The sequence below is a fragment of the Photinus pyralis genome, unplaced genomic scaffold (assembly GCF_008802855.1).
Source record: "Photinus pyralis isolate 1611_PpyrPB1 unplaced genomic scaffold, Ppyr1.3 Ppyr1.4_LG3a, whole genome shotgun sequence".
Lineage (NCBI taxonomy): Eukaryota > Metazoa > Arthropoda > Insecta > Coleoptera > Lampyridae > Photinus > Photinus pyralis.
In genome coordinates, this window is record NW_022170509.1 from 17,564,132 (window position 1) to 17,579,853 (window position 15,722).

General features: G+C 34.3%; 1 protein-coding gene across 1 annotated transcript in view; it reads right to left on the reverse strand.

The window, feature by feature from the left end:
- Positions 1-15,722, reverse strand: part of LOC116165829 (small conductance calcium-activated potassium channel protein-like) — a 126,928-nt gene that overhangs the window by 21,198 nt on the left and 90,008 nt on the right. Inside the window, exon 4 of the mRNA XM_031480516.1 lies at positions 12,073-12,298. Coding sequence (XP_031336376.1) covers positions 12,073-12,298 — 226 coding nt within the window. The remainder of the gene's footprint in view (positions 1-12,072; positions 12,299-15,722) is intronic.

Here is a 15,722-nt window from a genome sequence, read left to right on the forward strand (position 1 = left end):
CACTACTTTAATAATTAAAACATACAGAAGACAAACTACTAGAAAATATAACAAAAACTATAGTTCTTCCGCTAAAATTCATAGAGAATCGACTTAAATCTTAGATCGATAGAAAAATGAATACTTCTGAAAGATCGTATAACAATAATATAATAATAATAATATAGCTTTATTGGGTGATGCAGCAGTTGACAAATACGATTAGGTAGTACATATTTTTACAGTTTAAAGATACAGATGCACGTATATGCAATAGACTGCAACCCCAAAGGCGAAGTTCGGTTGAAGAGCAATACTGAGGGACTGCTCTTCTCCGCTCTACCACTTAACCTCAAAATTGCTGCGAAAGAACCCATAACTGACAGAATGTAAATATAATCCGACCAGTGTTACCCTATAGACAGTGATGCCTACTGTGATTGCCATATTTGCTTTGTGCACGTTAATCGTCTAACATTAAAGATGTCATACGATATTTAAATAATTTTAAGGGCAAGACCAAAAATGAAGCGAACACAATCATTTTGAACAACCTGTATACGTTTGTCAGAGGCAGCATCAAGACATGGCCCATAGACCATGTCACAATGATTAAATTGCGACAACACTAACGCGTCGCACAACATTTTTTTTGTCTTAACGGACAGGAATGCTCGGTGCGGATACAGGCATTTCAAATTTCCATAAGCCTTGCGTAACTTGAAAAGCGGACAGAAGGGAAAAATTACACTACTTTGATTATATTAAGAGGTACAGTGGACAAACTATAATATTAGTAATCCTTTTTTACGGAAGAGCTCTTTGCACAAAGGTCACCGGTATCAAATAATGAAAAGAATTCTCTTGGTGTATACTCTGAACTGAATGAATAGAGCGAGTAATTAATGCATAAAACTTTAATATACCGTTTGTAATTTTTTCTAGCCGCGAGCCCTTCGCTACTGTTGATATTCAAGTGAAAAGTACTACAAAATCTTACATTACCACGCTTTTGTTTTAATTCACTATTATAACACTTCACAATTACCTCCACGATTACGAACTTTTAGTTTTATTTCAATAAATATGTTGTAAGCACACAACAAGACAAATTGTGAATTCCATGAGCTTTATAGCGTTACTTCCTAGAGGTGAAAATGCAGACTGCTTCTTGGAAATGACAAATGTTGGAAACAAAGACCCGTATTCTTGAACCATTCGAGAAAAATCTGTCTGCCAATTCTAATAAATCTGTTTTTTTCTTTATCTACACCTATTATTTGGAATAACTTTAACTTTTAACAGTAATTTATTCATTTTTTCTAAAAATATATTTTTTATACAACCCCAATTTTGCACCCCGTATCTCATGATTGATTCGAAAAGAACTTTATAAACTAAGATCATCGTTTCTGGGTTTGTGTATTTCTTCAATGTATAAAAATATCCTGTTAATCTTTTATGTTTGCTAAATATATAATCTATAAGCCGAGAACGTATAGAAAAATTAAGGTGAAGAAGTCAAAAATGCCTGAGATGATAAAGTAGTCGAAAAAATCGAAGAAACCGAGAAGGAAAACAGCACAGTAGAAACGAATCATTCGGGGGCCTATTATTTTAACGCGAACTTTCCTTGGTGCCAGTTTTTTACGGCAATGAATTATCGGGCGAGTAATTGTCAGACAACTGAAAAATGGGGAGTTCCATAACTATGTAATAATATCCAAACACACATTGTGTATTTTAGTAGTAGCAATAGCATTACCAATTATAATTACGTGGCTCGTCTAATGTACTAAACTGGATAACAAATTCATCCTACCTAAAACTTTGTAAACTATGTGCACCTTGTATAGGTATCCTCTTATGCTAATAATTTGTATCTAAAATAACACTCTAAAACTGTTGTGTTGTTCGTGCAGGGTACCTACCTAAGACATTCAGAAAATCCAAATGGGGGCAATCGATTTTTACTACGAAGTAAATTATATGCGTGCTTCTATTCATTGGTCGTGTGTCCACTTATTAAAATGTGTTTCGTGGTTTCAAATGCCGTATTTCCATTTTGAGCGAATTAAAAACCTATAAAACGTGTACTATGGTTCGTCAGGCAAAATACCTATGGTGTCAGAAGTACATTACGGAATGTAATCAGATGCTGAAAGTGCAAAAGATATAGGCGTTTCCTTACGATGGCTCACGAATAACCTTTGATGAAACACAACTCGAAAACGGTGATTGTAAAGGTGTGAGATGGGTAGTGAAGCTCAAGCTGAGAAAAAGCTTCAGTCTTCTGGAAATTTTTTCGATTATTATGTGTCTGATGAAACTGGTCTTTGCTAATTGCACCGATGTCGTTTATCTTACCAAAAAGTAATTTGTGATGTGTATGTAATGCATAAATAGGTTACGGGCCATTAAAGTATTAGTGTAGGTAGTAAAAAAACATTTTAAAGTACTCCTTTCTCGAAAATAAATTACCATACAGTTTTTTTTTAATTGCAGCTGATAATTAAAACTAGAAACGTGTTAATAATTTATTAATAGTGCAAGAAACTAAATACAGCACATACTTATAAATTTCCAACGGGCCATTATGATCTACAGGCCAGGTGTCAATCGCCACCCGCCCCCCCCGGGCCAGTCCGCCCCTGGTCACCCTAAATGGATTGAGAAGTCTGATCGAAAAAGTACAAATTGATTTGGATTCTACGCACCCAAATTAATAAGAAAAAGTGTTTTCTCGAGAAATTTTGGTGTAGTTGAATTTTGGTAAGGTTATACACAGGGGCGAACTGGGTACTTACGGGCCATTAAAGTATTAGTGTAGTAATGAAGGTGGCGAGGGAGGGAGGGGGGTTGGCTCTGAGGTGCACCACAAAAACATTTTAAAGTACTCCTTTCTCGAAAATCAATTACCATACAGTTTTTTATAAAATTGCAGTTGATAATTAAAAGTAACAAAATATACAATCCACACGAGGTGCGTCGCCTATCATTGTATTTCAGTACTTTCAAAATACTACGACAAAAAATGATAAATTCATTGTAAAACACTTAATTAAAACAGAATTTTTTAACAACCTAAAATCAACCCCAATTAGAGAAACGTGTTAATAATTTATTAATAGTGCAAGAAACTAAATACAGCACATACTTATAAAATTTCCAACGGGCCATTATGATCTACAGGCTAGGTGGCAATCACCACCCGCCCCCCCGTGCCAGTCCGCCCCTGCCAAAATCAACATGGCTTTCCATAGAAATAAGTTAGTCCATCTAAAGTTGAAGGTTGTAAAACCGTCGCTTTTCTTTCCACTACTTCATTGTTAAAAGCTTCAAATAGATATTGCTCGTAAGTTTAGACTGAGATTGTTAGTTCTCGCTCCATAAAACAACGTTACCAGTGTTAAAGCCTTCTTGTATTAAGAAAAATAACGTTGTCGACGGTTATATAGTGCGTATAAAATAAAATGATTGATCTTACTTTATTCGGTAGCACGGACACATAAATATCTGTTGTTTCGAACATTACAGTAAAGCATATTACTACCGTCCCATCGTGCTAGATTTTGATGTAGGCTACTTAAAATTTTACTAGGGACGATTTAGTTTAAATTGCAAAATCGCAATGAGTATTGTTCATACAATATAGTATATTAGTATAGTATAGTATATTTTTTTTATGAAAGTAAATGAACTTATATCAAAGTTAACAACACCTCCAGATGTTGCAAATCTAAAAATGGACGCGTGCACGTTTACAGGTGTTATGCGAATATTGATCTTGCGAAGGGTACGCAAAGAAGGGAACCTTTACATTGCTCGTCATAAATTGTTTAGCTTTGAATACATTGAAGCATTCTCAGTTTCCAGTTTTCACAGAGCTACACAAATTTCTCAATGTATTGTCGGATAATATATTATAGGTTAGTTTTACACATAATAGGTACAGCGAAATTACGCCAATTTCAATAGTGCTGTTTGATTTTAGCTGTCACAGCTGATATCCCGGTTGCGGTTAGAAATATGCACCCAGGAATGCTTCAAAATATCTCTTCCCAGGCAGATTTTGGATTTTGTTCGACTTATATCCGAACAAAACATCGATTTTAATTTAATGCTGTGTACTTAAACAAATGGGATGGGCTTGTCACTATAGGAATCATACAAACGCATGCAAGTAAAATGATTTTTTTATAATCCACACTTGACGTGCGTTTTCAGTTCAAAGTAGTAGTACTAGAGAATTACAAAAGGGTAGCAAGAAGAAAAGGAGTAGGTAACCAACAATTCTCTAGGAAAACAAGACATACATTATGTAAAAAAATGAAGGAATACATTAATTAAAGATATTAATTAAGGAATTATAGTGAAAGTGATACCTATTTACTTGAATTTAAAGGGAATATGAATGAATAGTGTACCAGAATTTTACTTAGAAGACAACAAATTTCCGTACCGGAACATTGGTGTCATGTTAATCGTATGATTCATTTGTGCATATTTTATCAACTTGATCGTTCACGAAGAGAAGTTAAAAGCTGTTCAGAGAGAATACTGCTAATTTCCGTTGTCGCGCAGCATGGTTTATTATACAGAATGTAGAGTTGAAGTATGTAGGTTAACCCCATGCATATTACATTGTGTCACTCAATCACTTCAACTCACTCTACTGATGTCCCTTTTAAAAATGTATTACCTTTATACAGACACTTTTGAGACACTCTCAGCACACATTAGTAATATCACAGACATACTATCTGTGGTAATATGTAGGCATGCAGGATTCTATTCCCGTCTTCTGATATTTCCCTGACAAGAGGGTTTACCAAAAATCGTCGTAGAAACAGAATGCCAGTTTTGTTTGCTTCTGTCACTCTTTTCTAGCTATTTCGTAATTCGTACTGAATCTTATAACCACCATTTACCTATTAATAAATTATTGATTTTGTACAGAAGGCTCCCGAAATGAAAGAATGTAAACTAAAATTTTTGTGTAGATAGTAGGTACAGAAAGAGGAACCGTTGACCGTTGGAAGAGTATACAATTCGATAAATCTCAAAAACTTCAATCTCTTCATTCTTTTCGAGACTTAATATCCACTCAAGCGGAAATAACGCTTCATAAGAATTATATAAAATGGTACTGAGAGATCCGAAATAACTGCGAAATTTTACGAGCGTGTTGGTAGCCGAACGCTACTTATACGTAAAAGGTGAGAGATAATATTTGTTTCATCGGATTACTTATTGTATTGCGAGATAAGAAAAGCAATTAGTCTCTAAACCTCGCTCTAAACATATAATCTTGTGCTCATTGTATTCTAATCACATCAAAATCAAATGAACTTACCTGAAGTTTGATTGTAATTGTATGAGGCGTCCATTCCGAATATATCACTTAATTTATCAGTGTAAATAATCTATCAAAATCTAGGGATGCTTCCCTACTAAAGGTCCAAAAGCATCTAGGAAAAGGGCTGTCTGTCCTAGGGAAAGGCCTTACGATCCCCTAGAATAAGGAAGTCGTCTAGATAGTTGGTACACGTTACGCCACTGCTCCGAAGGTACTCAATAATTGGACGTAATAGTTTTGAAAAGACATACGGAGCCAAAGAGAGACCGAAAGGTAAACAGTTAAAGTGAATCAATTGATTTTCGAACTGAAAACGTAAAACACGTACAAGTGGCACCACGCTCAGAAAGTCCCTGACAGGGCGTGTCCGAGGGCGCTAGAAATTTAGACCGTACATTCTGATGCAAAATTTAAAAACACTTTAAGGGAATTACATACCTTATCAGATCGTAGATCCAAGCTATATGCGTCTTGAAAAAGACGAGTTTGTATAAAACTGGAAACGGAAAACGTAAAATAAAGCAAATACAACAGGAAAATTGTAAACTAAAATAACGTGAAGCGTCAACTGTCAAAACGGAATAATTAATAATTATGGCGCGGAATGTATCGCGTCGTTTTACAGACTTTCTATTGGCCAGCTTGAATTATTTCAAAATTAGTTCGCATATTTTCCGGGGCTTTTCTGAGCATGGTGGCACTTGTATGTGCGAATCGGTAGTAAATAGTAGGCGTCTTTTAGATCATTAGATCCCATAAAACTATTAAAACATATTAAACGCCTAACAGTTCTTGAATCTTCCATTTTAAAATGTGGTGGATCGAGGAAGGAATTCAAGCGTGTCATATTTAAAATTAACCGTTTTTCGCCATTCGGTTTATCGGCTAAAAAAATTGAAAAGATAAATTGATCTTTGACTGGCTCACACACAAGGTGAAATGGTTCCCTTCAACTGTAGATTGACAATTTCTGTCTTTCCCGCGAGGGTTGCCGAAACGTAGGGGATGATACCTAAGTCGATAATGTTGTAAAATGGATTTTATATCCCTTTAACCAATTCAGGATTTGAGGTAATCTTGGCCCAATGTTGCAAACTTCCAGCATAACTTACCGGGGTTACGAAAGGGATAGGAAGAGCTTTTTAAACCTTTGCAAACGTTTTCCAAATATTTTCTCTACTAGGTCATTACCAAACAACCATTTCGTCGTCACACATTTATCCGCCACCTCTTCAATACTTGCATTCAAGAAAGGAAGAAGGTTTTTTTTTCGGGACGTAGAAACCCTGCGAAATGATTTTTTCAAGATTTTTCCTGTATCGCTAAGGCATATTTAAGTAAATCTGCCTTAATAATAATAAATAGGCCTTTCTCTAGAGCAGACAGCCCTTCTCCGAGCTACTTTTAGACCTCTAGTAGAGAGACATCCATATAGATTTTGCTAGATTAATTATTTACACTGTAAATTAAGTGATATAAAGGAATGGACACCGAAACATAATTTGTGCTATACCAATTTGAAATGAGAGTAATTCTAATTTCTCAATGTCATTACAATGTGCCAATTATAGCTGACAATTAAAGAGTTTGTGCTAATCGCGTCGGTAAATAATTTAATTATTAGTGCAGTAAAAATAAATTATGACCCGGCCAAATTTGCAACACAAATGATTCTTTATACATTATACTGTGTCTATTTTAACATATTCAAAATCTCCATTAATCCCGGCCCAGGAAATCAATCAAAATCCACGACGGCGACTGAACTTAGTATTTTTCTTTGCTATTGCAATGAAATTTGGCAAACATGTTTAAAATACAAAGATAACAGTATAAAAAATTTCCACTGTCTGCATTTTTCTCAAAATGGGGGAAATTTAAATATTTCGCTGTTTAGTTTTGAAATATTTAAATGGTAACCATTTTGGAAAAAATTGCACTCAAAATTCACTGGTCCCCTACATGAACATAAAAAAATTAGACCAACAGATTTTGGTAAAGCATTAAAGGTCGATCAGTATCAGATGAATGGTCATTTTCAGTCAGTGGTGAGTGGCCGTATACAATATTTCATAGCTGACCCCTACGCAGCTGATTGTGTGCATTGGCGTACGTAGAAATGTATTCGGGGGGGGGGGGGGGGGAGTAAACAAGTTCGTGGCACATACAGTCACCCAGTGCCTACTAGAAGGGGGGGGGGGGGGAAGAAATAGTAATTGGGTTGCAGGTTGCTGATGCTGGTTGTCATTTATCTATTTATTATTGTACAGGCGAAAAAGATTAGATTAGAACGGTATTTTATTTCTTACTGCTGACAGGCCCCTTTATTGCTTTTGCTTTAATTAGTCAACGAAAACTTTGAATAATAGGTATATTTATGGGCAAAAAACCAATTTCGACAAAAAATTCAAAGGGCTGTAACTTTTGATCTAGTAGTCCGATCTTGGAACTGTTTGGAATTATGGATTCTACAGGCCACATTCTATAAGAAAATATTTTTTTCCAGTCGATCTGAGACAATTTTTTTTCTGGGCAAAAAAAGGCAGTAACCTTCCTTTTTTACCAAAAATCGACTGCACCAAAATTTTTCGGGAAAAAACTTTTTCTTATTAATTTGGGTGCGTAGAATCCAAAACGATTCGTACTTTTTCGATTAGACGTCTCCATCAAAAGTTATGGGCAAAAAACCAATTTCGACAAAAAATTCAAAGGGCTGTAACTTTTGATCTAGTAGTCCGATCTTGGAACTGTTTGAAATTATAGATTCTGCATGTCACATTTTATAAGAAAATATTTCTTTCTGGTCGATCTGAGACAATTTTTTTTCTGGGCAAAAAAAAGGCTGTGTATTCTTTTTTACCAAAAATCGACTGCACCAAAAGTTCTCGGGAAAAAACTTTTTCATATTAATTTTGGTGCGTAGAATTCTTAACGATTCGTACTTTTTCGATTAGACGTCTCAATCAAAAGTTATAGACTAGAAACCAATTTCGCCTAGAATTTTTCTAAAGCATAGCATAAAATCTCAAGATGTATAATTCCGCAAGGTTGAACCGCCTACAGTTTTTCTAATGATAAAGTGTGGAATAAAATCTTAATTTCGCAAGCTAATTCCGCTTACAATTTTTGTAAATGAATGGCATAGTATAAAATCGCAATATGTATAATTTCGCGAACTAGAGCCGCCTACAATTTTTCTAAATCAAAGGCTTAGTATAAAATCTAAAAATCTATCATTTCGCAAGCTTTAGCCGCCTAAAATTTTTGTAAGGTTAAAGCATGGGATAAAATCTGTAGATGTATAATGCCCATAAAATACCAGAAATGAAACATAAAACCAGTATTACTTAATTTATCATTTTTATACATATCTATCAATTGTTGTATTCGCGCACTAGGTAAATCCTCTATGTGTTACTCAATATATTGTGATAATTTACTAATTGTACATTTTTCCATAACGATATACCGAACTCATAACGTAGTCTATTTATAAACTATATTTTAAGACCAAAATAATTTGGTTAGTAGAAATTGCATAAGTTTACTATATTTAAAAGCGAAATGGAAATATGAACAAACCTATTTAACATTATCCATTATTTCTGTAAGGACTATTCGCCACATGTGCTCGTCTTCTTGCAAACAGCAATACATGGTACAATGTCCACTTTAAAAAATTACTTGCAGATGTGTGCGTAGTAATCTGGAATAAAATAAGAAAGAACGAGGAATTAGTTCACCAAAATTGTATCAAAAATATAATAAAAGACAGTCAAACGTGCAAGAGCGTGCAAAATGACAATAAGAAAGGAAGGTATTCAAGATAAGAGGGTCATCTCAATATCTCTTTTATTGAGCGAGATTCGAAAAAAATGGTGTATGCGACATCACGACCTTTCCATGGCATATTGAAATTTCCGATATTACTTTTGGTGAAACCGGAAATCGATACAACTTTTGTTTTTCAATTGCAATGTCTTTGAAAAGAGCAATCAATTTGCTGTACGACAACATAAAATATACATATGGTTGATATACAAAAAAATTAAGAAATACCTGATTCAATATTTAAAAAACTTATGAAATTTAGCATGCCGTGTGCCATATCACATAGAAAAGACCTACATCAACTTGTTCAATGTTTCGTATTGAAAATTTTCTTTTACGGGATACGATCTCCCCGTGACACACAACAGATCGCATCCTGACAGCACACAGTATTCTAGATTTCATAAATTTTCTAAATATTGAATCACGAATCTTTCCATTTTTTTGCATATCGACCAAACGTATGTTGTCGTACAGAAAATTGATTGCTCTTTTCAAATATCTTAAAAAAGTATTGCATTTGAAAAACAAAAGTTGCCTCGAATTCTGGGTTAACCGGAAACTATACCGGAAGATTTAATATGCGATCGAATAGATCGAAATGTTATATTTGACACATTTTTCATATCTCGCCCTCTTATCTCGAAAGCACTTTATTTCGAAACGATATACTCTAAAAAGTCACAAAACATTTGCCTTTATCGAAACTTCATACATTAGGTACATACATATTACACAATATAGTTATCGACAGATCAGCTATTATCAAAACTTATGGAAATAAATTATTATTATTATTTTTATCAAACGTTTCAAGTAACAAAATGTACCTTTTTAAAAAACATGCTTTGACAAAACCATTTTTGTGAGGTGCATACTCGTTATAGAATTATCTACTCTTAAAGAATATAAATTGCGAAAGTAAAACCTACTTACAGTTCATAGAAACGGCCGAGGGGCTTCCATTTGGTCGTAGAGATAGAAGCCGTGTACGTATTTGCAGGCACAATCTGCAATAAACTATAATTAAAATAATTAGTTAAAATAATAAAATTTCACTTTCCGTAACGAAAGATGGGTAGGTTGGGCGTGTTCATAACCTTACATGATTACACACATTGAATTAAAATATTTTCGTTATCATAAAATGCATAAATTCACAACACTTTATTACATAAAGGAACCACAAAAATATACGCACTTTTAAGGGTTACTACCGTATGTATACGTCAATTGTAAAAATAAGACTTATACATGGATTCGATTGAAGTCCTGAATTATGAATGCCTCTGATCACCCTGCCAAAAATCTTTAAAAAATAAAAATAAAATAAAATAATCATGTAAGGTTCTGGACACACCCAACCTACAGTCATCCAAGGAAAATGAAATTTCATTATTGAAGATTATTTTAACTATTTATAGTTTATTGCAGATTGCTCCTACAAACACTCATGAGCCTTCTACCACTACGATCCAGAGGCAGTCTCTTGAGCATTTTGATAAAATGTAAGTAGGTTTTACTTTTGCTCGCTTTACTTCTTAAAGAGTGCGAAATTATACAGATAACGAGAATGCACCTATTCAAAACATCAAAGCTTGTATAACGAACTTTTGTTGAAAAGATCAACTGCTGTTACTTGCCATAATTAATAGTTACTGCTCTGTGAGTCGATATTATTGTATAATATGTGTGTGCTGCTGTGACATTTCGTTTAGAGGGTATGATTTCGAAAATTACTTTTCCTATCGCCATATTGCGTTCGTTTGCACGTTTGACTTTATTTTATGTTATTTTTGAAAATAATTTCAGTTTCTTTCTTATTCTGGTCCACATCATTATGTACACACATGCGAGTAATTTTTACTGATGTGTATTGCTGTTTATGGAAGAACAGTACACGTGATATGCACTTATTATAATACTAATTGTATGATCATTCTATGGCAAATGCAACAATTTGCATAATTTTTATGACATAGCACTTGTTGGTAGTTACAAAATTTTATTCAAATCAATCAACTTTAATGAGTTGATCAAAATAAATTTCTAGTTTAAAAAAAATAATTCAGTTAATTCAATTAAATTATCCAAATCGCCAAATTAATCAACCAATCAGAGCACGGACCCGCAACTCAAACCCACAATTAAATAAATCAGTGGTTAAATGAACACTGACGCCACGAAGGCGCGAATCAGACAGAATTTCATAATTCCTGAAACGACCACTTGTACACGTGGACGATACAGCGAATTAAATTTATTGACCGCGATTAAACCGCCAATTAAACTAACGAATGTTTACAATAATCCAAAATAGTAGAAAAAGTAGATCTACTAGTATTAAATGAATCCCAGGCAAGGCATGGCTGTTTGTGATTGTATAGTGGGTTGAGTGGGAAGAGTAGCAAATTGCTAACACTCCGCCCACTATAAAATAAAGGCAATAAAATAAACAAATTTTAAAAAATGAAGCATTTTGTAAACCAGAGCCGCCCATACTTTTTCTGAGTACGAGTATATTAGATTTGGTGAAAGAAATTTTTGTAAATTTTGAACCGCGTATAGTAAAAGTGTTCAATAAAATCTGTTGATTTGGTAGAAAATTTTGTATACCTGAGTCGAAGAATTACAAAATAAATACAAAAGCAATAGGTTCAACAAATTCAAAAAATATCGACGAAAAAGAATGATTGATTAAGTAGTTCATCTGTGGTAATCTACCTCGTATCCTCATGACGTTCTACTTTAAACCAGACTCAGAAGAGAATCAATTGCATATTTTACACTACATAATGTGGTTTGATTGGTTTTTGTTTTCTTCTCATGTAGGCTACATATTGAATCATAAACCGTTTGTTTTCGTGTTAGTAATAAAATCAACTAGAACTCTAAATACTCACCGGAGCATTTAGGCACGGACAGGTGCAGTGATGTGCGGATCGTACACTCTCCCTGGAAACCGATCTGACAATTTTTAAAGCTGATGTTGGTGTTTGAGATGTGCGCCGTTGTTCCAAAGCCCCTCTAGGAGAGGTATGTGGGGCTAATTGGAAAGCATTTGAAGAACTTCTGTTTCTTGTTGGAATATTTGTTAATAAGTTCTGTTTACATCCCTTCACGTCCAGTCTGAAAAAAATAAAAACGGAAAACTAAAAATAGATATATTTGAAGAATTTGAAGAAACTAAAGAATCAGATACACTCGAAGCACTTCCAAGTGTTCGAAGTATTAAATAAAACACCTTGATCACCAAGAATATTTCCAAGAGTTTAAACATTTTCATGAATATAATCTAATCATTTACTTCAATACTTTTTTGTTTTATAGTAATTCATCCTAGATATATTTTTTTTCAAAGAACTAATAATAAACAGAGTAAATTCAAAATGTAACCACTTTAGAGAATCATCCTTCAAATACTAGAGATCTATCAAAATCCTTACTCCTAAACTATTACAACTGATTACACTGATCCCCTGTGCGCACCTTCATGACTTACTTATTCCCGATCCTCTTATGGGAATGCGTTGTCCTGTTTTTTAGTATTATCCTTACCTAATACCCTTTTAGTCAATGACTTTGATAAATAACTTTCATGTGTGCAAATAAACAATTTTGAAGTTAATGACACTTCGTAACCTGACTCATGACTATGCATACCTGATTTCCCTAAGGCTGACTGGGTTTCAACCTAGAAGGCTATTGCATTTAATAAAAATCTATTTGCAGTACAGTGATCATGGATGGACATTCTAAGTAATAGTGTAAAAATGCACGAAATCGATTTGTAATTTGCACTTGCGCTGTATACATGATATATAAGCTACCTTCCGAAATTATCGTTCGTAATTGCACATAAAATGTGTGGAAAAATTGCGTTACCGGGTAAATATTAAATGTGAGGCTTAATAGTTTTGGGAATAGGAGGCGTTAATGCGGACTCTGAACACAGGTTTCTTCCTTTTCATTTGACTTTCATTGCTTTCACAAATTTAACGTGAAAAATACTTTCCCTCTTAATGGAATAATAAAAGGGAATTGTCTCAGTCCCTTGTAATTTTCTAAATAAATTGTCTTATTTTACTCATTTCCGCGGTTGGTGTTTTTTTTCACACGTGGAAATGGGAAATTTATTGGACGATTTCACCAGATGGTTCCTCCGAGAAAAAGATATTGAGGTAAAGAATGTAATTTATTGCTTGTATTTTTGTCCTCTTAAATTTTATGAGGGCAGTGCGGTAGTTGAGCACGTTATTGCAAATCAAAGTTACTGTTAGGATTCGTATTCCTAATTTAAAACGAGCGTTGCGTGTTCCAACGATCAAAGCTGCGCTAAAATTTCTAATTTTATAAATGAGCCTCATTGAACTTGTTGCTTGCTGAGATTTTTGTGATACAGGATTTTTCAATCATTATAATTTGGCGCACCGCACAACGCACCGTAAAACCCTTGTCACGATTATTCGCAATTATACAGAAAAATTTATACGAATCCGATTTTTAATTAAGTTTGCTGTGAAATTATGACATTTGGTTAATTTTCTTTAAAAATGTATGAGTGAGTGGCGTGTGATTTCCATTTGACCTGATCCTTCTAACAAAGATTCAAAAGTAATGTTTGAAACATCCGAGTTACATAGAGACAACGAAAAAATTTTTAATATCCACTTAGGTATTAGTAAGGCATGGGACAGTCTTTAAGGGTCAGTCGCACAAAAATATTGCAACGTAAATTAAGTTACGTCGTTTATAACAATTAATAAACAATAATTTTACAAGAGCCTTAATATGGATTAATTTACAGCAGTAATTACAATTTATCACTCACAATTTATAACATGACAAAAACGCATCGATGTAAGAACTGACTGAATACAGTCTGCTTATTGAATAAACAATCATTGTTCTAAAAGGATTCAGAATGTTCTACAATAAACGCGTCATTTTTGGGTGTTTCGAACCCTGGACATTGCATTTCCCGATAATTTGAACCGAAATAATTCAGATCCGGACAATTCGCACTCTAGAAATCCCCCTCCCTCCACCTCCTCGTAAATTCGCTCCCAATAAATTCAGTGGAAGAGTAACCCTTTCCAATAATTTCACTCCCTGAACATATCAATGTGGTCAATTTCCCACTCACAGAATTAGCATAAGGAGAAGTTCTGTAAATCTTTCCTTTATATCTTCGCAATATCTATTTATATGAAATGTGTATATATGTGGTCAAGAGAAAATGCTGAAGGTTATTTCTACATTCATCGCTAGGGGAAAGCACTCCCAATGCGGGATTTTCTAAAGTTTGAATGGAATGAATGGCAAGGAAGGTTAATGGGGTCATAAAAAATGTTATATTTTCATAAACTTTGCTTTGTTTAACAAGCCAATCCAGTCTATACAGGTATTCGTAGCCTCTAAATGGATGAACTCGACTAGTGCTGTAGAGTTTATTTCTCCAAACATTTACATAGAACGGTATATTTACACTTGAATACAATAAATGGTTATGAAAACACCTACATGTGAGAAAAAAACGTATGTCGATATAATTAATCCATCAAACAAAAGAAAGTAATAACATTTTTTAATAAACACATTTAGCCCTATTTATTTCCCTTTGCATAATATAAGCATTTTGTTTCGAAATTTCCCGTTTTTTACGCTACCTTCCATTACTGAGATACAACCGCGCGCCATTCTCTTTTGGTCACCCAGTGTAAATGTAGTGCTTTACAGATGCTAATTGTGCGAAATTGTCCAGAAATTTAAATGTGCAGGGGAGCGAAATGTCTGCAACTTATCCGGATGCGAACTACCCAATGCGAATTGTCTGAGTAAGAGTGCGAAATATCTTCAGCAAATGCATACAATTTTAGACTTTCCCACGATCCGATAAGTGTCAGCGGATGCGATAAAGCGTCTGCATGCATGACAAGATTCGTGAGTGTCTGGAAGCAATCATACACCAGGGAATAGAAACAGCCTCCTGGAGTCATTGGTTACCCATATAGTAGCACGAAAATGGGACACACCATACAATACCATGAAAAAATAGAACGTTAAGAGAAGGAAATCGAAACATATTGCGATTGTGAAATAATTCCAAAGGAAACAAAAAATGGTCTTAATGACTTGGACCGATTTTTCGAAATATTTCGATTTCATTTGGTAAAAAAATTCTATCTCAAGACAAGACCCCAACTTTCTTACGTTTTATGGCTCTATGTTAAATTTTTCAATTTAAATTATATACAATGGTAGAGAGTGAGCCTTTTCTTCGCATTTCCCGGTGGGCCTTTTGGGGTCTAGTCCGACACTGTAGGCTCTAGAACGACTTTGCGAAATATATGAAACTTTTATTAGCAACATTATCGCAAGAAGCGTCATTTGCTCGAGAGTTTGAAGCTCTGCGTGCTAAGAGTGCCGTGAACTCCAAAAGTTCTATATTTTCGCTAGACCCATTCATAGACAGTCGCGGCATATTACGAGTTGGTGGTATTCGTTATGCAGATTTACTATATCGTAAAAAGCACCCTATTTTGATTAATTA